This window comes from Lycorma delicatula, chromosome 9 (assembly GCF_047948215.1).
Source record: "Lycorma delicatula isolate Av1 chromosome 9, ASM4794821v1, whole genome shotgun sequence".
NCBI lineage: Eukaryota > Metazoa > Arthropoda > Insecta > Hemiptera > Fulgoridae > Lycorma > Lycorma delicatula.
In genome coordinates, this window is record NC_134463.1 from 72,711,288 (window position 1) to 72,735,031 (window position 23,744).

The 23,744-nt window shown below is 31.3% G+C and overlaps 2 protein-coding genes and 1 non-coding gene across 5 annotated transcripts in view; all 3 read right to left on the bottom strand.

Moving 5' to 3' along the window:
- Positions 1-1,729: 1,729 nt before the first annotated feature.
- On the bottom strand, positions 1,730-3,141 carry kin17 (kin17 DNA and RNA binding protein). Its single transcript, XM_075375200.1, has one exon. The coding sequence runs from the start codon at positions 2,999-3,001 to the stop codon at positions 1,826-1,828; it is 1,176 nt and encodes a 391-aa protein (XP_075231315.1). The 5' UTR covers positions 3,002-3,141; the 3' UTR covers positions 1,730-1,825.
- A 5,336-nt stretch (positions 3,142-8,477) lies between these two features.
- On the bottom strand, positions 8,478-8,549 carry TRNAQ-CUG (transfer RNA glutamine (anticodon CUG)). Its single transcript has one exon. It is a non-coding gene; the product is annotated as a tRNA-Gln (tRNA).
- An 872-nt stretch (positions 8,550-9,421) lies between these two features.
- LOC142330542 (uncharacterized) overlaps positions 9,422-23,744 on the bottom strand; it is a 45,167-nt gene continuing 30,844 nt past the window's right edge. For all 3 annotated transcript variants that reach the window (XM_075375883.1, XM_075375882.1, XM_075375884.1), the window contains 3 exons: positions 17,079-17,264; positions 13,787-15,155; positions 9,422-9,941 (listed from right to left, as the gene is read on the bottom strand). In XM_075375883.1, coding sequence (XP_075231998.1) covers positions 9,775-9,941; positions 13,787-15,155; positions 17,079-17,264 — 1,722 coding nt within the window. In that variant the 3' untranslated portion in view covers positions 9,422-9,774. The remainder of the gene's footprint in view (positions 9,942-13,786; positions 15,156-17,078; positions 17,265-23,744) is intronic.

Below are 23,744 nucleotides of genomic sequence, written 5' to 3' on the forward strand. Positions count from 1 at the left end.
AACGACTCTATTATTAAAATGGTTTTTAGCGATTAATTTTTAAAATGTGTAAAAATGACTATTAAAATTAACAATGGAGAAAATGAACTGCATTTTATTTACTTTTTCCTGTCTGTTCTAGACTTCTCTTACACCAATTGAAAATAAAAACCAAATACTAATTTTATTTCATTGTAGACTTAATTATAATGAGGGTCATAAACCCTAGTTGTAGATGTCATGATTCACTTAAAAAAATAGCACTCATTCCAAGAATAATAATCCTACATAAGGGTTAATGAGAAAAGTTATTAACTGAATTAAGTGATAAGTACTTCATCCATTTCTGGGACTCATTATGTAATGGATGTACTCTTATCTTAAAGCAATTTTGTGTTACATGCATCACACCCATAAGGATTTTTAATAATTTCATCCAAAGTGTATCAAATTAATTATAAGACATATGTGTAAAATTGAATGTAATAACTGTTTATCAATCATTAAAATAAATATTATGGGAAGGAAATATATGAATGGGTTGAAAATACATGACAAGCATAAGCTAAACAAGAAAATATTCATGCTGTCTGTAACTAAACAACTATGGCTTGCTCTTGTGACATATATGACAAAAAAAATCCAATACACAAAATTTACATATTAAAAGTTATACATAAAAAAGTTATTTTTTATTAATGTCTTGACATGACTTCATCAAAATGCCTTATTCTATGCTTTTTTCTTTAGCCTCTGGAAATACTGTAAGGTATTATCCACTTCGCAGGATAATATGTATATGAATGTGAATGAGGCATAGTCTTGTACTGTCTCAGATTGACCATTCCGGAGATGTGCGGTTAATTGAATAAATCCAACCACCAAAGAACACTGGTAACGACGATCTAGTATTCAGATCCATATAAAAGTAACTGTCTTCACTAGGATTTGAACCTTTAATTTTCGACTTTGAAATCAGCTAATTTACAATGACAACCACTAGACCATCCTAGTGGCCTAATCCTGACAACTTCAAAAAATTTTTTTTTAATGAAAACAACTATACTCACTTTTAGTTTTTTGTCAAATTTTATGAACATAATGCCTTAAAATCAGTTTCTCTTGAATGGAGCATGTTTCTTTGTCTTTCAAATGCAATCGTACACCAAACCAAACTACTTTGTTTTTTTTAAACAGTTATCTGTTTGGGGCTTTTGGATGAGATAAAATTTTGTTATCAAAGAGGCCTAATTTTACCTAGAACACATGATACTACAGTTAATACTATATAACAGCTTTTAGCAAGTACTGTAGGCACAGGAAATGGATAATTCACTTTTCTAAATGGCACACAAAAAAGAAAAGGGACAATCAACCTACTGAGTGAAAGCCATTGATTGCATCAGTAATCATCTTGCTCAGACCCAAATTATGATTTATAAGTTTTAATTTAGATTTTTTTTACTTCATTTATGCATCTTGGCATATAAAAAACATTGTTTATATTTTGCACCTTGCATTGAAAAGGCTACACAAAATTTTTGTTAAGTACACAGAATATAACTATATAAGTAAAACTCAACTATTTGTAAGTAAATTCTTCTCAACTCTTAATCTAGCATTTCAAAAATTATTTTATATAAGTGTTCAAATTCAAAATATCTGTTACATGACAAAATTGTAATATAGCTCACCTAAATATTCAATGTGGATTCTAAGTAGTCTTTACAAATAACAAATTACACCACAATTGTACATAAAATATTTTTATTAAAGAGAAGTTCACTTACAACTTTAAATTATCATTATTAATATTCACAGAAGTTCACCTCCACCTTAAATTTAACTATTTACTATGAAGTTTACTAATATTTTCATATGGTACCTGGTCAAGAACAACACCTTTGTGAGTGCCTTCACTTATACACACTGAAGCACAAAATTTATCAAAGTCCACATCTTTCATTACAGCAAAACAATTTCTGTAAGGACCTTTCAGAATCTTAACAATTTTACCAATCTGCGGTATGACGGTTTCAAGATGCTCCTGATCAAGTTTTAACTTGTGTCCTGTATCTAACATAATTACAACAGCAGTATACTTACCAACAAGTTCCTTGATATAACCTTTTTTATTATAATATTTATCACCTAAACTCTCTACTATAACTTTCACCACAATGTTTTCACTCAACCAACCAACCAATTTCTTTTCATAATCTTCCTTTTTTCTCTTCTTTGCTGCTTCTTCTTCTAACATTATTTCTTCAAGGGCAGATAATTTTTTCTTTCCACTGGTTTTACTTAACTTTGCATTATCTTTATTACTTTGACTTGTAGATGGTACATTTAATTTATTATTTTGCTGAATGTTTGGTTTAGATTCAGATTTTTTAACTGGTAGGTTGAATTTTAATCGTTCACTATCAGAATCCCTCTGCAATTCTGTGGCTTCAGGTGTATTTATCTTACCTTTTTCTCTACCTCTGGCTATTTGTTTCTCTAATAATTCCATCATTCTCTCATTATCATCTTTTTCCATTTTTTCTTTTTTTGCCATTGCTTCTTGTAAAGCAATTGTTTCAGGATTTCTATCAATGTACTGTATGAACCAACCTTTTTCTGTTTCATCTACTACACACTTACCTTCTCGTCCTAGCCATTTTACAAAATCTGTCAAAGTTTCCCACTGGGTGGAATTCATGTGAAGGTGATTTCTATCCGATATATAATCTTGATACACTCTGTTTGCATGCACTCTTTTTGTTCCAAATTGTCTCCTTAATAATTCTAAGTAACCCTCTTCAAACTCCTTAGAAAATTCATCAATATACTTATCAGCATTATCAGCAAATATAAGCAGTTGACGCTGGTGAGATTCAGAAGTTGTGTGGCATTTAAATCCGTTTTCATCTCTGCACTGTTTTTGACACATTTGACAATACCATCGCAATTTCTGCAAACCTTTAGCTTTTATTTTATTTGCTATATATTTTGGTGTTCCCACTTCATGTTTTCCCATTATTGTTTCTCAAATCACGGTTAAACTTTGTAAACAAACACACTATAACCTCAAAACTACACTAATCAAACCCTAAAACAACATTACGAACGAGTAACCCTAATCAATTAAATCTCTTCGCCTTCTTTGTAATAAGATTCGACAGGCATGTTCAAAGAGTGACGAGATTGTATAATATTGTATTTTGAATTTCAATACTGAAACAACATAAATAACTTCACAGTACTATAATCCAACAGCGTAAACTGAATTATATTCCAAAACTTTGGAAAATAAGTCGTTAATATAATATAAATGATCATTTTTGCAATAAATAATTACCTCTTTAGATTTCTGTAATTAATTTATTTATTCTAAGTTTAAATAAACAAATAAATGTAATAGTAACAAATTTTGAATCATAAAATTAAACAATTGAAAGATCTATTACCACTGCAGAAATCTCTATGTAACTTCATTTTGGCGCCATCCTATATGAAATTTAATCAACCAAATATAATCAATTATGTACGTCTCTTACTTAATGGAGAGATTTAAATCTGTCTTAATTATATTGAATTTACGTGCTGTAAATTTTCGTTATCAACAAGTTTTCTAGATTTTATCTGGAAAGTAAGTGTTGATTTATAGTAATCAACATTATTCTCTCATGAAATAATATCACTTGTCTGTCTAGCAATAATGTAAAAATTGTCTACAAAAATTATTTTAAAAATATATCTAAGTTGTACAGAAAATTTTGTATTATTTCCCAGAATATTTTGAGAGCTGGATGCATTTAAAAATTAGTGTTTTTCAACTTATAATAAACTTAAGCAGTTAAATTCATATTTCTGGAGTAGGAGGTATTCTCCAAAAAAATCAATATTATAATTCAAATGAAAATGTATATTTTTCTATCTCAGTTAAATTTCAGAAAACTATAAAATAATTGTATTATTACATCATCTGAGGACCAACTATTTACATTAAGAAAAATTACTCTACTGTATCTGCTAATTGTTGTCATATAATGGTAATTTTAATAATTTTGTTATAAATACATGCTAGCAACTTTATTTTAAGAAAGTTTCAAAATATAAAGAAACAAGGTATGAGTAATACCTTGATGATTTAGTTTATTTTATGATGTAGTTCTCATGGTTAAAATAAAATTGCTCAGATACTTTTGTAAAAATTTTAATTTTGATATCCATGATGTACAATGTTTTAAAAAAGATGAAAACTTTTTTAGAAAGTTAAGGTTTTTGAAACTTTCATCTTAAAATTTAGTAACTGTAGTTAATTCTTTTTTAAATATTAAACATTGAGTATGTGAGGTGTGTGTGTGTGTGTATGTGTGTGTGTGGTTTGTTTTATAGATTAACAACATATTTTAAAATAATACTTACATTTCATTATTCCCTGTTTCAAACAAAACTACTAAAAAACATGAAACAAACTGGAATCTTTCTATTATGATATTACATACTTAATATTTTAATACTTATGTAAAATATTTCCATACTTCTAAATCTGGTTGTGTCATTAAAATGATTGATTTTGTATAAATTGTCAACTATCCATTTAAACAAGAAATGTTGTTCATTTAAACTAGGTTACCGTACTTTTTTGAACCTATAATCTCTTTCTGATTATATTAAAAATATTAATTTACATTACTGTAACCATAAATGAAATAAATTTAACCCTCAGTTAATAACAAGAATTTAATGTCATTGAATCATTGAGGGTAAAAATAACTGAACACTTTAAAAATATATTCATACTTGTTTGGCTTATACTTATCAGCTCTTTCAGTAAATGAGTCATGTATAATCAACAATATTACTTTTGCTATCTTATTTTCCCAGAGTTTAAGTTTCTTTTTCTAGAAATGAATATTTTGCATCAGTTGTCTTAATAGTTATCTTTTTACAAAAGTCTTATGTGACCAGTTTATCAGTTTTTTTTTTGGTACAGTCATTGATTTATTACAAAGACTTTCTGAAACAGTTTATTCAATACAAAAAAATGCATACAACCTTGACCCACAATACTAAAATTAAAATACTTTTTTTTCATTTAAAATATTAAATAATATGCTATATTCTTAATACAAGCTTTAATTAAAAATATCTTTATTTTCCTGTAGTTTCCAATTTCTCTAATGTAATCCAGTTCTGACACTGAATGGTTTATTATGTGATTTACCTATCAAGTTTGGTTTTCAGAAGATTTTGCCAAAAAACTTTTCTCTTCTCCAATTTGTCTTATAACCTTTTCATTCTATACTTTGTTATCAATCTATCTGATTTTCCACGAACTCTTTTATCATCATATTGACAAGGGTATTGACAGTTGGTCATTGCCATAAAGCAAAACTCCATAAAAAAACTATTATTAAAATAAATTTCTTAAGGATTCTAATTGTGAAATCTGTATAAAAAATCACATTGCCTAACCTAATCTGTTCTTGGCATTTTTCTTACATAATTATTCTTTATAATAGAAATAGAAAATGTCATTGGTTGAAGTTACAAGTTGACAAGGTGAAGTACATATTTTTGGAGAACTGCAGACTGTTGTTTTGTTTGACTATAGACAGAGATGGAGATAAAACACAACACAGTCTGAGCTTAGTTCTACTGAACAAACTGACATGGTTGTCAATCTATTCTAAAGAAGAAATGTTCATTTAAACTAGGTTACTGTACTTTTTGGAACCTATAATCTCTTTCTGATTATATTAAAAATATTAATTTACATTACTGTAGTCATAAATGAAATAAATTTAACCCTCAGTTAATTACAATAATTTAATTAAAACATTTTCACTAAAATGGTATCATAATCCACAGCATTATATTCAAAGCTGATAGTGATATTTTGGACATATAGGCCTATGGAATCGCAACATGTTGGATATAGCGGCGGAATAAAAAATGAAATAATATTTTTATATTAATTTATTAAATAACTAAACAATCAATACTGCTTTAATACAAAACCAGTCATTAACCAGTTTCGTCTGCAGTTTTCACCGAACTATCTTCCAGCAGTAAAATTTAATTCCTCGCGATGAAAACTGTATAATTTTCGTATAGAAGGTATAATTTTCTTATAGAATTCAAAATATTTAAGAAATTTTCTTCTCATAAAATACCTGTTGAAATCATCATCTATTTCATATTTATTATAGGAATATATTTCTTTTTTTCTTTGGCATTTGAATTTGAGAACCACTAGCCTTTACTTCATATTCGATTTTTCTGATGTCAATTACTGTAGACCAGCTTAAGTTTAGCATTCTACAAGCACATTCCGTTATTTTCACAAAAGGCATCAATATTGGATTTTTTCTTTCTCAATGAATTTAATAACATTAAATGCAAGATGACGCGCTTATCTGCAAAGAGGTTTTTCGTGTCCATTTGACATCTTAACACAATTACTTTTAAGTAACAATTGTTGCAATTTCCAATCAAAAAACAGAAAATATTTATTTTTATTAGTAATTACACGTATACAAATTATATAATGCTTATAACTAAATGTCTATTTTAAACTTTTTACCCATAATTATAAAACTCATGTGTCTCTGTTTGTCATAATATCATTACTTAAAGCAAAACAATCTATGTAAGACATTTACACTTTATTAACTTGCTTACACTTTTTTAATACAATTAATTTTCATCATGCTTGTGTTTTAAAGTATATACAAATAAAAGGGCAAAAGTTAAAATTCATTATATAAAAATAGCAGTAACTAAGCAGAAGAAAAACTGATGTTTTAATATTAAACATTGAAATTAAAATGACATCAGTTAATTTGTTAATATGAAATTAAAGCCTAATAAATAATGTAATGTTATGTAACACTATCATGATATGGGTCTGCATCGATACAATAATGTTTAAAACAGACAAATATGTTTAAAAAATCAATCTAATCCCATGGCAGAAGTTGCAATTTACTAGTAGCACTGGAATGTGACTATACATAACAGTAGTTTGTAAACTCTCCAAATATGCACCTCACCTTGTCAACTAGTATGTTTTAAATCATTATCAATAACAATTACTGAAGATAAGTAACAGTGGATAATGCACATTACTGCAAGCTGTTAGAATTTATAAGTGGTTAATGACCATAACAGCTGGGTCCATTTAATTTATAAAATGATTTTTTTTTACATTTTACTTAATCAGAAAAAATCACAATTCATTAGATGATTAAAATATGAAAAACTAAGTTGATAAAGAAGATGTATATAAAAACCTTGTTATTTCTTAAGAGTATATAGTTATGAAAACAATTTTTCTTACCAAACTGCAAAAGAAATTATTACATTATAACTAAGCTCTTGATTTTTTTGTGATTGCACACTTTTTATTACATATACACTTTTTAACAAAAAATGAAGAGGATGGTTGGGAAGATCTGTAGAACAACATTTTTATAAAAAAGCTAAAATGGTTTTTAATTGAAAGATGTTTTTATTTTAGTGAAAAATTGCTGTCCCTCACTTATGATAGATAAATAAGACAGTCTAAGTTTGGGATTGGATTAAGTTCAACTTTTGAATCATTCTATAAGTAGTAGTCATCAGGATGGTACTACAAAAGAATAAACTGATTAGTAATGACAGGACTGTTTCCTGCTCCTTAAGGAAATTAATATCTAAACAAATTTTGAACTTTGATGGCAGTGAATTGAAAGATAAGTTTTGCTCTAATTATGAAATTCAAAATAATTGATGTGAAGACAAATTGGTCATGAATCAAATTGAACAGTGATTAATACTAATACCTCAGAAATGGGGACAACTATTACACTTCATATTACATGGTAAGTAAATTTTCAGAGTATCGAAGTCATAGAATCTGTAGTGCATGCATCTAGTGTACAATTTTATCAGATAATTTTTTTTAATAGGCATGTACCCTGTTGTAGGATCATTTAAAAAAAAATAATGAAGAGAATGATCCTAGAAATTCACTGGGAATCAAATCCAGAACCAGCTGGTAAGAAGCCCCCCATTCTTATCACAAATTTAAATGGCCAGTCAGTTGCGATTAAAATTTAATCAGAGTGAAGAAATATATAGTCAGATCTGCTTGTTAATTTCTTATTCTATATTAAAAGTTTATAAATAATATAAAGCTTATTTTAATATGTACTACAAATAGTACATAATAAAATATCTGTTTGTTTTACAATTCATAAATACTATATTTGTTGAATGTAACATTCTAGTTATAAAACTAGTTAAATGATTTGTTGTACTATAAATACAGTAGCATTAACAAGATCATTTTTTCTCAAACAAAGTGATCAATAACTAAAGAAAATATTTTTGTAGAAATAACAGAAAATATATTTAACGTTTAATGTAAAACAACGTCGACTTTTATTTTATTTTGAGCAAGTATAGATGATATTTATTTATAAGTTACCCAACTAAATTACATTGTAGGAAAAAAAAGTTTCAGGTCCCACCGAGATTTGAACTCGGATCGCTGGATTCAGAGTCCAGAGTGCTAACCATTACACCATGGGACCCTGCTAGCGCGGTTCCCCAAAATAAATATAATTTAGTTATGTAAATGTTTCTTTTTTACCAACAAGTAAAAAATGATTTGATGTTAATCTTAAATGTACGTTTCATTTAAAAAAATTGTGTATTTTTTTGTTTTTAGACAATTTTAAATGTTATCACAGAGTTTACATTTGAATAATTATTAAAATCATTTATTTGGTGCGTGGAACCCTGAAACAGTGTCTTAACAGGAATATTAATACGGGAATTACTAAGATATTTTCGTTTTTAGCAGATAAATTACATAACTTCAAAAATCGTTTTTCGTTTTCATATGTTTCATAAAGGCTTAAAGTCAATTTCAAATCTGTAATTTCTTTAATTATGGCGTACTTGATTTTATATGGAGTAAATGTTAATTTATTTTTTATATATTTTTGATATTGTATTGTCTTCACATTTTAGGTCTCAAAATTTTCAGTTACTTCTCTCTGAATTTTAACCCTGTTGGAAATCTGTCACACATTCTAAAAACTTTGTTATCCCTGAATCTTGCAGAATTTTAGATATTTTTTATTTTTATAAAATACATATAAATTAATGTTTGTTTTAAACAAAGGAATATGTGCTATTCAATTTACTTGTTCGGTAACTTTATTTTTATTATGAGTCTAATAATGAAAATCTGGTCAATTATGATGTATACCAGTAAACAATTAGGTTTCATAAAAGGACGCTTAAGAGATGTCCAAAAATGTAATTAAAAAAAAAGTATTATTATTAAATTAACAATATTTTCATAAACTCATCAAAGCTTTAGATTAATTGCAAATGTATAGCACATAAGACCATTTACTTGTAAATGATTCTGAATAAATAAATAAAAAACACATAATACAGTAATTTGTTTTTTAATTTTTTGTAAAAAAAAAATGTATGTATATAAAAATTTGTATTATGAGTCGTCTTTCAAACAAATGAGTTAAACATTCATTTTTTTACAACTTTGTGATACTCTGCTTAGCAATTAACCTGTTTTCTTTAACTAAAAAGATATCACCAATATCCCATTATAATGGTATAGTTTACAAAGTGTGTCAGCCTAACCATGAATAAACTGGTCTCTAGCATCTGTGGTATTCATGTTGCTTGGACTTGGGTGATATCTTTTGCATGTTAACAGAAAACATGCAGTTGTTAAATAGAGGTGTGAAAGTTGTAACAATTTATGTTGAGTAGATTAAAATGTCAATGATCTCTCTCTTGTAACTCTGAAATTCCAACAGCAACGGCAAGTTCATTAATATAATTACAGAAATCATTAGCAATCCCATTATGATGATTTGACAGCTGAGCATCAGTCATTACTCCAAGCCTTACTGAATCTCCATAGCTCATTAATGTCAATGACATACCTGAAAAAATATACACTTAATCAAGTAAATGTTGATTTTTTGTAAATTATTGAATATCTATCTTACCTTCTTTAGTATGATTTTAGCATTCCTTACTATATTAATGATTGGCTATACTGATTTATCAGTTGTTATTTGTACATAAATATACAAATAACATCACATAACTAACCTTTAGGTTATCATCTGAAGGCTGGTATAACTTCTCTAATGCCATACAGCTGCTATATGTAGAATAGATAGTAAAGAGAGCTTTAATATACCAAAAAGTAAGGGATATTTTAATTTAATATAACTAAAATGCTAGAAATTTGCTCATCCTGCTTTAAATAGAAATACTTTTATTTTAATAGATTTTTTCTTGATTTTCTCACATCTTGAGTATTTTGGTTAACCAAACTGTATTATGTCATTGTTTATGCTGACAATTGGAGATCAGTTGACATATTTTTTCACTCTAGGTTGACTGGATCTACCCACCGGGTTGGTCTAGTGGTGAACACATCTTCTGAAATCAGCTGATTTGGAAGTTGAGAGTTCCAGCGTTCAAGTCCTAGTAAAGCCAGTAATTTTTACACGGATTTGAATACTAGATCGTGGATACCGGTGTTCTTTGGTAGTTGGGTTTCAATTAACCACACATCTCAGGAATGGTCAAACTGAGAATGTACAAGACTACACTTCATTTACACTCATACACATCATCCTCTGAAGAATTATCTAAACGGTAGTTACCGGAGGCGAAAAAGAAAAGAAGGTTGACTGGATCTAGACAAGATTCGTACCTCATGAACCTTTAGATATATCGTCTTCATCTCTCAAAATGATCTTAATGTGGTATCAACAGATATCATATCATATCACAGGACTCTTACGCCCGAAATGAAAATAAAACATATTTTTTATACCATTTTACAACTGCTCGATTTTAATTTTGACAGCTGGCTGGATTTATCTTTGGTCAGTGAATCTAATCAAGAGTGTTGTTAATTAAACCTCATAATTTTTGTCAAACTTTTCCTTAAACTAGTCAAGAAAAAAATATTTGTTTCCTCTTTTTATAGGAGTTTTTAATTTGAGATGAATTTATTATGCTACAAAATGTTTTTTGTATTTTTAATTGGAAATATATATAAATATTAAAAAAAAAAACAAACTGAATTTTCTTGTATTAGTAACACTATTCCCCTGATTTGTTATGAAAATTTAAGCAAATTTTTGTCCTTAGAATAGTGAGATAAGATCCAAGTTTTAATCACATGACTATTTTGGTTTTTATATTATAGGTGTAGTATGGTAGAGCACACTATATACTAATATTTAAAAAAGAGTAATGTTTAAATAAAAATTAATAATTTTATATTTCAATATGCCTCAACAACTTTTAACTTTATAAATCTTTCACTTAAACATGAAATGTTTTTTTTTTCTATTCTCTTATAATACTTTTTCTCAGTCATTACAGATGTTTTACTAATAATTTGATAAACATGAATTTTAATTTTTTTTAAATATTTTATTATTAATTATCTTGCTTTAGGTAAATACAATTAGATATGTGTTTAGATGGTTCAGAGTGGAAAGATCATAAAAAAATGATAAAAATAATTCAATATTGAACATTTTTATTGTCATTTATTGGAGTTGTATGAGAATGAATCATCAGACTGATTAATTCTGGCCTTGTAGTAAAAATTCAAATTATCATTTAGGAAAGATCATGTTTTAGGCTAAATGATATGGCTAAAAAATATTTTTTTAAAGAGTTAATAACACAGTCATAACCAAAATGGTTTCAGGAAAAGTATAGGGACAAGAGAAGCAATTTTAGGCCTCAGATTAATAGTAGAAGGAAGATTAAAGAAAAACAAACCAACATACTTGGCGTTTATAGACCTAGAAAAGGCTTTCGATAACGTAGACTGGAATAAAATGTTAAGCATTTTAAAAAAATTAGGGTTCAAATACAGAGATAGAAGAACAATTGCTAACATGTACAGGAACCAAACAGCAACAATAACAATTGAAGAACATAAGAAAGAAGCCCTAATAAGAAAGGGAGTCCGACAAGGATGTTCCCTATCTCCGTTACTTTTTAATCTTTACATGGAACTAGCAGTTAATGATGTTAAAGAACAATTTAGATTCGGAGTAACAGTACAAGGTGAAAAGATAAAGATGCTACGATTTGCTGATGATATAGTAATTCTAGCCGAGAGTAAAAAGGATTTAGAAGAAACAATGAACGGCATAGATGAAGTCCTACGCAAAAACTATCGCATGAAAATAAACAAGAACAAAACAAAAGTAATGAAATGTAGTAGAAATAACAAAGATGGACCACTGAATGTGAAAATAGGAGGAGAAAAGATTATGGAGGTAGAAGAATTTTGTTATTTGGGAAGTAAAATTACTAAAGATGGACGAAGCAGGAGCGATATAAAATGCCGAATAGCACAAGCTAAACGAGCCTTCAGTAAGAAATATAATTTGTTTACATCAAAAATGAATTTAAATGTCAGGAAAAGATTTTTGAAAGTGTATGTTTGGAGTGTCGCTTTATATGGAAGTGAAACTTGGACAATCGGAGTATCTGAGAAGAAAAGATTAGAAGCTTTTGAAATGTGGTGCTATAGGAGAATGTTAAAAATCAGATGGGTGGATAAAGTGACAAATGAAGAGGTATTGCGGCAAATAGATGAAGAAAGAAGCATTTGGAAAAATACAGTTAAAAGAAGAGACAGACTTATAGGCCACATACTAAGGCATCCTGGAATAGTCGCTTTAATATTGGAAGGACAGGTAGAAGGAAAAAATTGTGTAGGCAGGCCACGTTTGGAGTATGTAAAACAAATTGTTGGGGATGTAGGATGTAGAGGGTATAATGAAATGAAACGACTAGCACTAGATAGGGAATCTTGGAGAGCTGCATCAAACCAGTCAAATGACTGAAGACAAAAAAAAAAAAAAAAAAAAAAAAAAAAAAAAACCAAAATGGTTGTAGGCACCTAACATGAAACACAAGTTATTTCTGAAAATGATTTAGCAATACCAAGAACAATCAGCATACAAAGAAAATTATGTGCAAGTTGCTTTCCTGTTGTCTTTTTCACTAAACCAAATTTACTGTTATGTATCAAAATGTCAACTTCTTTAAAATGCAGGTGATATTCAATCTTTCAAATGATATCTTCACTGTATTCATGATGGGGATTAGCTGCGTATTAATGCCAATATCCTCCGGTAACGCAATTCTGACTAGTACTTCTCAAACAGAGCATTTTATATAAACCATAGTTGAAAGATAGACTGGGATAGATAGTTTTAACCATCAAATTAATAAAACCTTTTCTACAGTAAAAAAATTTGGGCATGTATATACTTTCCTATATACTATATAGGAATTTCCTATTTCCTATATATATACTACTATATACCTTTCCACATATAAAAGTAAGTTTGCCTTTACAGTGGTAACTTTTATTCCATTTTAATTTTGAATCCCTTTTTCAAACCTGGGGTAGTTAACTGCAGTCATTTTTTTATAACATTCATTTAGCAAGTAAGTTGAGCTTTAAATAACCTCATTTACATTGCTTTTTTTTTTTACTTACTTTAAATGTTCTTTTTCTTTTATGTCATTCAAACTTTATACATTTTTGCTTACAACATATTTTTTTTATTTATTTGTTGGCTGTTTACAACAGAAAAAAAAGATTATATACTAACTAACCTGTCATAGAATGATGTTTTTTGTTGGTGTAACAATGATAATAAAGTGTTATATCTGGAATTACTGAACATAAGAATATATGTATGAAAGAGAAAATGTAAAAGATACTTACTTATATTTGCCTGAGGTGGTCGCCAGTACATGATATTTTCAACTTCTTGACCCCATAGCAATCTTCTAGTCTGCTGTTCAGCAAATGATGATGAATTATCAACTTGAGTTAATGTAACAGCATATCTTCTTGATAACATATTTAGCAAGAGTCTGGCGCAAACTGTTGGTAAAACTTTGGGTAAAAGACCATAGTCTAATTGGTAAACAGATGCTAAATATAATGCTGCCTGATGTGATCTAGCTTGGTATAAAGAACATTGCAGACCTTGCAAACATTTTACTGGATCATTTATTGGTGAATTAGTTGGTAATGGTAGACATAATAATCCACCTCCAGAATGAAATGAAGATGATGATGACTGCTTTAATAATCCTTCTTGCGGTATAAACCTAGCTATCGTTATAACTGATTCTGGAATTGGCATGTGGACTTTAGTGAAATAAGCTTGTAAAGCTTTAGCAGTTGCTGATAATATTATTTCACAACTTGCTGAATTTGTAACGTCTCGTATTTTTTTAATAATATGTAAAGGGATAGGATTGGACCAACAAACAACTTTACGTCCACATAATGAAACTGTTTGTAAATGATGTGAATTTCCAGGATTCTCAGGAAAACATATTTCCTCCAATAAGACTCTCGGAGCTGTGTAAATTATTTTACCTAAATAGCATATTTCATGAAAAATTCTTAACAGTAATACCAACCAATAAATATATAATGGTGTATCTCTGATGCAGTGCATTATTGTAACAGGTATGTGTAATAAAAACTTAATAAAAAACCACCAAGTCCATGAAATAATTGAATGTATAATAATGGTGGGGCTTAAAGTTGTTTTGATACTTCTACATAAAAACCCAAAAGTAAAACCACGTCTATCTGCTTCAATTTTAAATACACGAAATATATCTGATTTATTTGATCGTGATAATTCTTTCATTACTGAAACATTAATAATTAGAAATAACATAAAAAAACTTTTCAATGTTGGGGGTTTTTTATTGACCAAAACATTTTCTAAAGGATCATAAAGCGATACGATTTCATTCCACGAATTAGCTAATGTTTCACAAACATGTTCATAAACTTCAGGTATTGCTTGTGGTGTTTTAAATGTGCCAGCTAAAAGGTGCTGCGTACTGTCAGGATTAAATGTCATTGTTGATCTATCTTCATAATTTTCTTCCATATCTGTAGCTGGTTTCAGCATCAAAAGATCACCAAGTCCCAAATTATCTTCTGATGGATATAAATGATGAAGCCTAATTAGTAAATAAAATCCATCATGACAGTTAATAACAGTTATTTGCCAAGGTGGTATATCTGCTGGTAGATATTTTGATACAATATCGCTGATGTATTCCTAAGAACAAATTAAATTAAAAAAATGTATTTACATAATTATTAATCTTCTTACTGATTTGTTATTTTATAATCACTAATTTATAGCTAAAAGAAAAAAAGGCAACAAAAATAATAAGTAATAATCCAAGTCAAAAAAAAAAAAAAAATGGTAGAGTTTATGGTATCAAAATAACCACACACAAACGCAGTTTCAAATCTAAAAACAATGCCTCAGGAATATAATTCACAGTAGACTGCTGCAGTTGCATAAATTCTACATTGGACAAACAATGCTTTGTATAATGATAGAATGATCACTTTAAATGACTCCATAGTATAACAGATTAAATATTTTATGAGGGTAATTCAATAAGTAAAGAGTTAATATGGTCATTCAATATATCTATCAACTTACCTAGCTTCAGACATAATCCTCAGCTATATATACACTAGCATACCCCGTCGCGACTTTGCCCACAATATAGATGTAGCTTCACTCGCAATGCTTTTTTAATATAAACAATTTAAGATAAACAAAAAATTTATTACAATCCCAAATCTAGTATCCCATTGCAGCTTCACACGTGTTCTATGGTTATTTACGCTTCCCGTCACAATCAGAGGGTCATGGCTCGCCTCGTTCTCCCTTCCCATTTTCTACCATTTCTCTTTCCCTTACTTTCCTTTTCCCTTCCTCTTCCCCCATTTCCCTTTCCCCCACCTCTTTCCTCTTTTATTTTTTCCGTTTCCATTTCTTTTTCCTGTTTTCCATTTTCCCCTTCTTCCCTTTTACCTTTTTCAATTTTTCCCTATTTCCCTTTTCCAATTTTTCTCTTTCCCCCTTCTTGCCCGTTTTTTTATGAATTTCGGTGTAAGTTCATTTTGCTGCTAAAGCAGAAATCATGCTAAAATTCTTTGTATTTCCTAATTTAAAATAGTAAAAAATCCTAAGTAAAAAAATTTAGTTGAAAGTAAATTTTGTATGGTTTATCATTATACAAATGACCGTTTTGTACAATTCACCACTGACCACCCTGGTAATATAAATTACATCATGATATTTTTATTTTGCTGATATTAAAATGGAATTTAACCATAAAAAATTATGTATATATTGCCTGGAGAGATTCACTTTAAAAACAAGTAGAATAAAATTAATAATTTCCGTATCATTTCCATACCTAAACTGTTTATGGTTTATAATAAATTAAAAATGTTGTCAAATTACATTATGGTGTTCATTGATTAAAACAAAACTACTGAAATGTGGTAGAAAAAAATAACAAGAGTTACGACTCTAGAATGTTCTTGAGGGAATAGCATCCTGATACTAAAGGTGTAAAATAAGGATAAAATGCTTAACAGCTGAAGCCAAATTTATTAAAATTGTTTCTGTAATCACCAAAGTTAAATATTTTTATGGATTGAAGTGGTTACATTTTGAAATATTTGTAGTAATAACAGTAACCAAAAAAATCAGAGTATTCTTTTCAAGAATTGTATTATGGAAATTTTAAAAAATTAGGCACATTGTAGAAGTTCGAATTGGTAGTGAAGAAGTTCTAAAATGAATTCTGTAGTTGCATAAGGTAATTAAAATCAATAATGATCTAACCATTTGTTCAATGCATGAGTATTATTTTTACAGAAACATAAAAAACTACTTATTAGTATTTTTTGGTGGCATAAAAATATTAACTACAAATTAACAGTATAAAAAAGTTAACATTTATGTTTCAGGATGAATTGGAGTATGCTCATAGAGCAATGTCATCTGGGGTTAGAATTTAGTAGGCTCATATAACCCAAATCTCTTTCATATCTATGTAACAATAAAATAATATCCAAATGAAATAACATGTTGCTTGTAACTTTGCATTAAAGTAAATATATAAACATATGTATTAACACAGTTAATCTACAATCTAGCCTAGTTTCATACCTGTATATTACTGTTAGTCACAGGACCTCCTCTGAATGTTGGATTTGCCAGTACAATATGATTATCTAAATTAAAATATTGACCAGATTTAGGTATCCAAGCGTATCGTCCATATCTACTGGTAAGTGCCATAGATAAATGTGGAAACACCAATCGGCCATCTTTTACTCTATCCAGAATTTCATTCTGTAAACACGTAAGATAGTCCATTTTTATTAATATTTATTTGTAGGAAATAAGTAATATTTTAAACAGAATAGTAATTTCACAATATATTAATGATAACATTATTTTTAACACATTCTAACAAAATTTAACACAAGTGATTGATTTTCAGCAAGAATATTATGCTCTTTTAGTATGCTTCTATGCATGTTATTTATTTATAAATATGAGATGTATCGTTTATATTAATAGAGTATCCCATATAAAACGCAACCCAACCTTATATTGGTAGGTATTGAAATAATAAAAAGGCATGTGTAAATGTAAATTTTATTATTACCATCCATTACCTTACATTTAGAGTAAATGTTGGAAGTGGCCGCCATCTTCTTGAATACAAGCTTCAATTCTTTTTACAGCGTTTCTTGCAACTTTTTTCAAAGTTTGTGGCTGGATATTTAATACAGCTTGTTCAAAATTGACTTTCAAGTGTTCGTGGTTTGTTGCTGTAGGCTTTTTCTTTGAGGTAACCCCGTAGAAAAAAATCCGCCGCAGTCAAATCTGGAGATCTTGGTGGCCACAAGCCTCGACCGATAACACGATTACCAAAGAATTCCTCAACGAAATCAGAACTACGCAGTTGAACCTGCGTAGTGCGATGTCGCACCGTCATGTTGTAGCCAGCAGTGTCTGTCTTCCTCCTCCAAGAGTGCGATGAACCGAAATAAAATATCCTGATATCGTTCTGCATTAATGGAGTACTCGAAAAAAGTAGGACTGATTATTTTCTTCCGCGATATCGCGCACCACACGCCCAACTTCTGCGGGTGTAATTGTTTTTCGTGATAAACGTGGGGATTTTCAGCACTCCAAATTCTACTGTTTTGGCTGTTTACGTAGCCATCCAAATAAAACCGTGCTTCATCTGTGAAAAATAACGAATCCATAACGTTAATTCCCCCACGCAGAAATCGACGGAACCGTTGACAATATTGTAGCCGTTTTTCTTTGTCGGGCTCAAGAAGTTGATGAACCGTTTGAATGCGATAAGGTCGTAATTGTAACTGTTTGGTCGCTCGATGAACAGTTGATTTAGACAAATTAATTTCAGCGGACAAACGTCTGATCGATTTATTTGGCGAGGCGAGTAATCGGTCTTTGATTTCAGTGACTGTATCTGTATTCAACACTGACGCAGATCTTTTGTGTTCCTTGTTATTACCAGAACCAGTCTCTCTAAATTTTGTAACTAACTTTAATACTGATGTTTTGTTAGGAGCTGGTTTATCTGGGTACTTAGGACGAAACAAATCTTGCACTGCAACCACTGATTTCGTACTGAAGTACGACTCAACAATGAAAACACGTTCATCTAGCGAAAATACCATCTTGTCTCTAGCAATACACTGAACGTTATGATTGCATTGTTGTTACTATCGATAGTGTTCTACTGCGTCGCCACGATGTTCAGATGTTGGACGAGTCTATTTCAGTAACGTGTAGGGGAGTAAGCTTGACTTATGAAATTTCATGGATGAGTGATTGATGGGTTGCGTTTTATATGGGACACAATGTACATTGCATTATGTAATGTTTTTTTGTACAGTGAAAATTTATTTCACAATTTTGTGTTTCTAAGTATTTCTTAAAATAACAACAATTTTAATGATTAGAAATAAATGAATGTCTGCCTGTGTCATTTATTTTATTTTGATTTAGCGTAATAACAATTGAATAAATTTTATTAAACTTTAGGAACACCTTATTGTTAACTGAGATTAAACTTAGTAAAATTCTAAGTTGCTTTATATTCTGTTATTGCAAATCAATTTTAAATAGAATTTTCTCAAAACAAAATTTAAATTCTATCAGTACTCTAACAACTTTGGGGAGAATTTTTTTTTTAATTTTAAGTGCTTTAATTCTCTTCTTATGGGAAATTAAATTTTTCTCCAAGCTTTCTGTTTTATATAGTTTAATCTTTGAATTTACTGAACAACTCGCTTTAAATTTGATATCAATAAGCATAATTTCATTAAAGTAGTATTACACTTTTTTTTTAAAAACCACTACTTAAAAAAAAACACATTTTTTTAAATTAAGGATGTGTACATCAATACAACTTCATACACAAATCTTTTGGTATGGTCAACACTTCACTGGTGTAAAAGTACATAAAACCATTAACATATTGCATAATTCACAACAAAAGCGCGTTACAGAACATATAAATGAAATCATAATCATAAACAGTAAAGAACAAAATTTTTCACATGCAACTAGAAATATTTTCTCAACTAAACCTACCAATATATTCATCCTTTCTAATTTCCAATATTAATAAAACAGTTTGGAAAAGAGATGGAAACTGCAAGGGAGATGATAATTTTAATATTTACCTCACTGTAAAGCGTATTTTTTCTAATTAATAGTAATTATATTATTCATAATTAGAAGTCATCAGTAATACTACAGTAGATAACAATGATCCCAAACAAATAGAATGAAAAAATATTGACCCACTATAGGAAACAAACGCAGGGCTGAGTATTTCATAAATTGAATACATTTTATTTTTTTACTAATGCTACCAGCAATTATTACACCTTAAATGCAAATTACAAAATATTCATAACAAGACAAAAATAATACTGATAATGGTAAAGAGACTTATTAACATAAATAATCAAACTGTAAAAAAAAATATATGATATATTAACATGCTGAACCTGTGATTTAAGAATACACTTACAATCTTCTTATGTCAGTTGTTCTTGAGGGAAATTCTATTTTCTTTATTTAGTTCCATAACAAAACTCACTTTGAGAGCTCAAGAGGTTTTACCCTCCAGGCCACCATTCTTGAGGGAAATTTAATGACTTTAAAAAAAAAAAAAATGATTTATTCTTAATGATTTTTTTTGTTTTTTGTTTTTGGAAGGCGAAAAATGCATTCACGTTATCTTCCTAATGAGGTGTAGAGAATTATAGAAGACAGTAATATAAAATTTGTTTATGCTTTAATCTTACATCCTGTTTGTGGTGCAATTGTTGCAATAGATTAACTGGAGTTGGGTAAAAATTCGTAAACAGATATTAACTTCAGTTCAGATTTTGTCAGCCAGCAGTCAAGGTAGGATATTATTATTTTGTGGCCAAATCAGTTGTCTAAACTTAATATACTTTTTGGGGCTGACCTTTTGGACGGATGCTTATCATGATCTTACTAACTGTCATGAAAGTTACAATATAAATTCAAAAGAAAATGCTTCATTAAATTTTCTTTTAGAGCAAAAATGTTTGGCATTTTTACATCATTGGAAGGAGCTAACTGTATCTGAAAATGTAAATGTTTCCTACAATATGGAAATTAGAGAACAATAAAGGTTATTATTGTACACTGAAAAGATCTGCTTTTTATGTAAAATTTCCAAAGGGCTGGTGAGGATTTGAACAAACAATATAAATTTTTCTATACTTTTCAACTGGGGGAGGTCAAGCCGTGATGTACTACAATCCTTTTTCCTTAAAAATAGCTTTTTGATAGGAGAACATCCCGAATGGAGGACAGTCAGATTTTGCTAACAGTACTAAAACTTTTAACATAGTCCAAAGAATTTTCTGTGACTCCATTAAATCTATTGCTTTCTACACAAATATGTTTGGAATTTCTGCGTAAATGAGTAATCATAACACAATTTTGTAAGAGTTCTCTTGGACTTAGAATGGTGGAATAATTAAACTTTTTAACTTTAACATACGAGGTTTTCTATTTTTTTATTATTTGTGGCACTTTTTTGTTATCGCACAGCCCCTTTTTTTATGCAACTTTATTTTTTTAGAAAATTAATAATAACGTTTATTTACGGCGGAAAAATAACATTTTTTAATGACAAATTAAAATTACAAAACACTTTTTAGGTTATGTTGACTCCGTGTACTGACGAATCGTACGTATATCAACATAACCTTATTTTTCTATTACCCTACTCCCCCACGCCGGATTAACAATTAAGTAGAACTCAGCCTGAGGGAGTGTCCTTTTACTCTAAGGGGGGCTCCCCCGCTGCCGGCTGTATGACCGGTACGGCAGGTGAGCCCCCCGGTCGGATGTTATTACTGCATGACTGCCTCTAATCCCCAACGCACGGTAACCAGGCCCGACTATCTCGCGCCGCCCGCCGGAGACCGGGACTCGGTCTTGGATTTTGCCTGCCTCTAACCGCAGAAGGACGAGACAAGGTCCGGCTATCCGTTACTCGCAAAACCCATCATAAGCTATAAGCCAAAGCAGGGGACCCAAAACTGACCCCTGAGGAACTCTCCGACTCAGTCCACATTCCACCTGTGACCGTCCAAAGTATCCGCAGTCATCTGTCTTCCCACCAGTATTCACCTGTCTGATGTCACACTCCTTTAGCTGCTAACTCCTTAAGCGGTAAGAGCAGTCAGAATGGAATCTCACAACACTAACCCGAAAGCATTACGCACATCTAAAGAAATCATCAGCGGCATTCGTCTAGTCCGCCATGTACCTTGTTTGTTTCTCCGGGCCCAGGAAACGACATGTTGCAGGGTATGTAGGGCTGAATGCCCCCGTCAGAAGCCGTAATGATTAGCGTGTTCGGTATTCTCTACCTCTTCAAGTAGCCTGCCTGCCAAAATCCTCTCGACCGCCTTACCCATATTATTATTAGGCAAAGTGGCCTATAATTTGTACATATCATATTATCTGATTTCTTCGGCAGAAAGACCAAACGGGATTCGTTTCAACATCCCGAAAATATCCAATTCTGCAGGCCGTAACTAGCAATGTCTGTAATCTCCCAGGGGACCACCTGTATCAGTCCCTTAAGAACCGCTGCTGGTATTCCGTCTGGTCCCGGATTTTTTTTATCTCGTAAACGGGCTATCGCACTGACTACCTCCTCTTGCGTAAATCTACCGCCGTTACACTCTACCTGTTCCACAATATCGTGGTCCGCACCCGGAAAAAGCGAACTATCTGTATGGCCGCCTGCGAGACCGTGAGTGAGGGCAAACGTCTCCCCAGCTTCTTCATGGTCACTTGATACGCCTGCCCCCACAGATCTGTATCCAAATCGAGACATGGCTCCCGCCATTTCCGCCGTTTAGTCTTTTATCTTAAAATTCAGCGTCCTTAAAATTATTCGTTGCCTCCTCATAAGCCATCACCAACCCTTTCAACCACAGTTTCCTATGTCAAAATTATTGAAGGACTCGCCTTAGATCGGCGATCTCACTTGTCCACCAATAAACTGGGTGGAACCGCCTTTGCGAAAACGGTATCCGTGACATTTCCTCTATTACCAGTTGTTGCAAAATCTCCGGCGAGACAACCCGTCCATCTGCTAGCTTGCGAGCAAAACAACTGACAACCGTGTCGGTCTGGCCTCTGGTAAGTCTTGGTGGTCTGAAACCACCTATGCCACCAATTAGAGCATCGCGGTACTCAAGTAGAGCAGCTCGATGATCGCTGGCAACCTCCTTGTCTAGAATCCTCCAGTGAAGGCGATCGACGTCCCACCTTCCACCCACTATGGCTAAATCCAAGAAGGTGCTGTGCCCACGCGCCACGTACGGTGAGGGGGGGTGCAATCATTCAGACATCGAAAACCCATTGTCTGCAGCATGAACCTCGCCTCTCCCGTTGTTATGAGAGCAACCGGCCGCAATGCTATGATAATTAAACTCCCCCAACAAGATGGCACACGTCTATACCAACCCGCAACAACGCCATGAAGTGTATCTATAAAAACAGAGTACTCGTCTATGGAAATGTTCGGGCTAACGTACACCCCTATAAACGTGAACCATCGTAGATACACAGCAACAATACCATCAACACGGTGCAACAGTTGCCATCCACTTGCATTGAATATAGCCACGTTTCCAACTGGGTCTGAACACCAGTCGTGTCTATGTTGGGTTCTGAGGTGATTGTAATGTCCACGTCGTACTCTCTTGCGACCTCCCCCACCAAATCGTGAGAGAGGATGCTAAGGTTGGCGTTTGACAACATGATCTTAACCATGTCGGTTTCTTCCGCACGTCTTGCATTCGGTGCAGTGGTCAGTGTGGTTGCAGTCGAAGTACCTCATGGCCTCTTGACAATCCTTGATAAGGTGTCCGCTTAGCAGAGCGTTGCTCTGTCAGACCCTTTGCAGTCTGCGCTCCTGTGCCCAGAGAACCAGCACTTGTAACATCGCATCAAGTCTACCCGAATGTAGGCCCGACAATGCACCCACCCAACCTTGACTCTACTGGAAACTAGCTTATTGGCAGCCCAGTAACTGGTGGTTATGGTAACGTTCTGGGTGTCACCGTAAACCCGTCTCAAAGATGATACACGGAAGGACTCACCCGAGCCTATCACTTCTGCTATCGCCTCACTGATCTCTTCCTCTGTAGTATCGACATCCAAGTCTTTAATATGCACTACCGTTCGTCTATCGCCACGGGAGCGCACGTCAACCTGTAG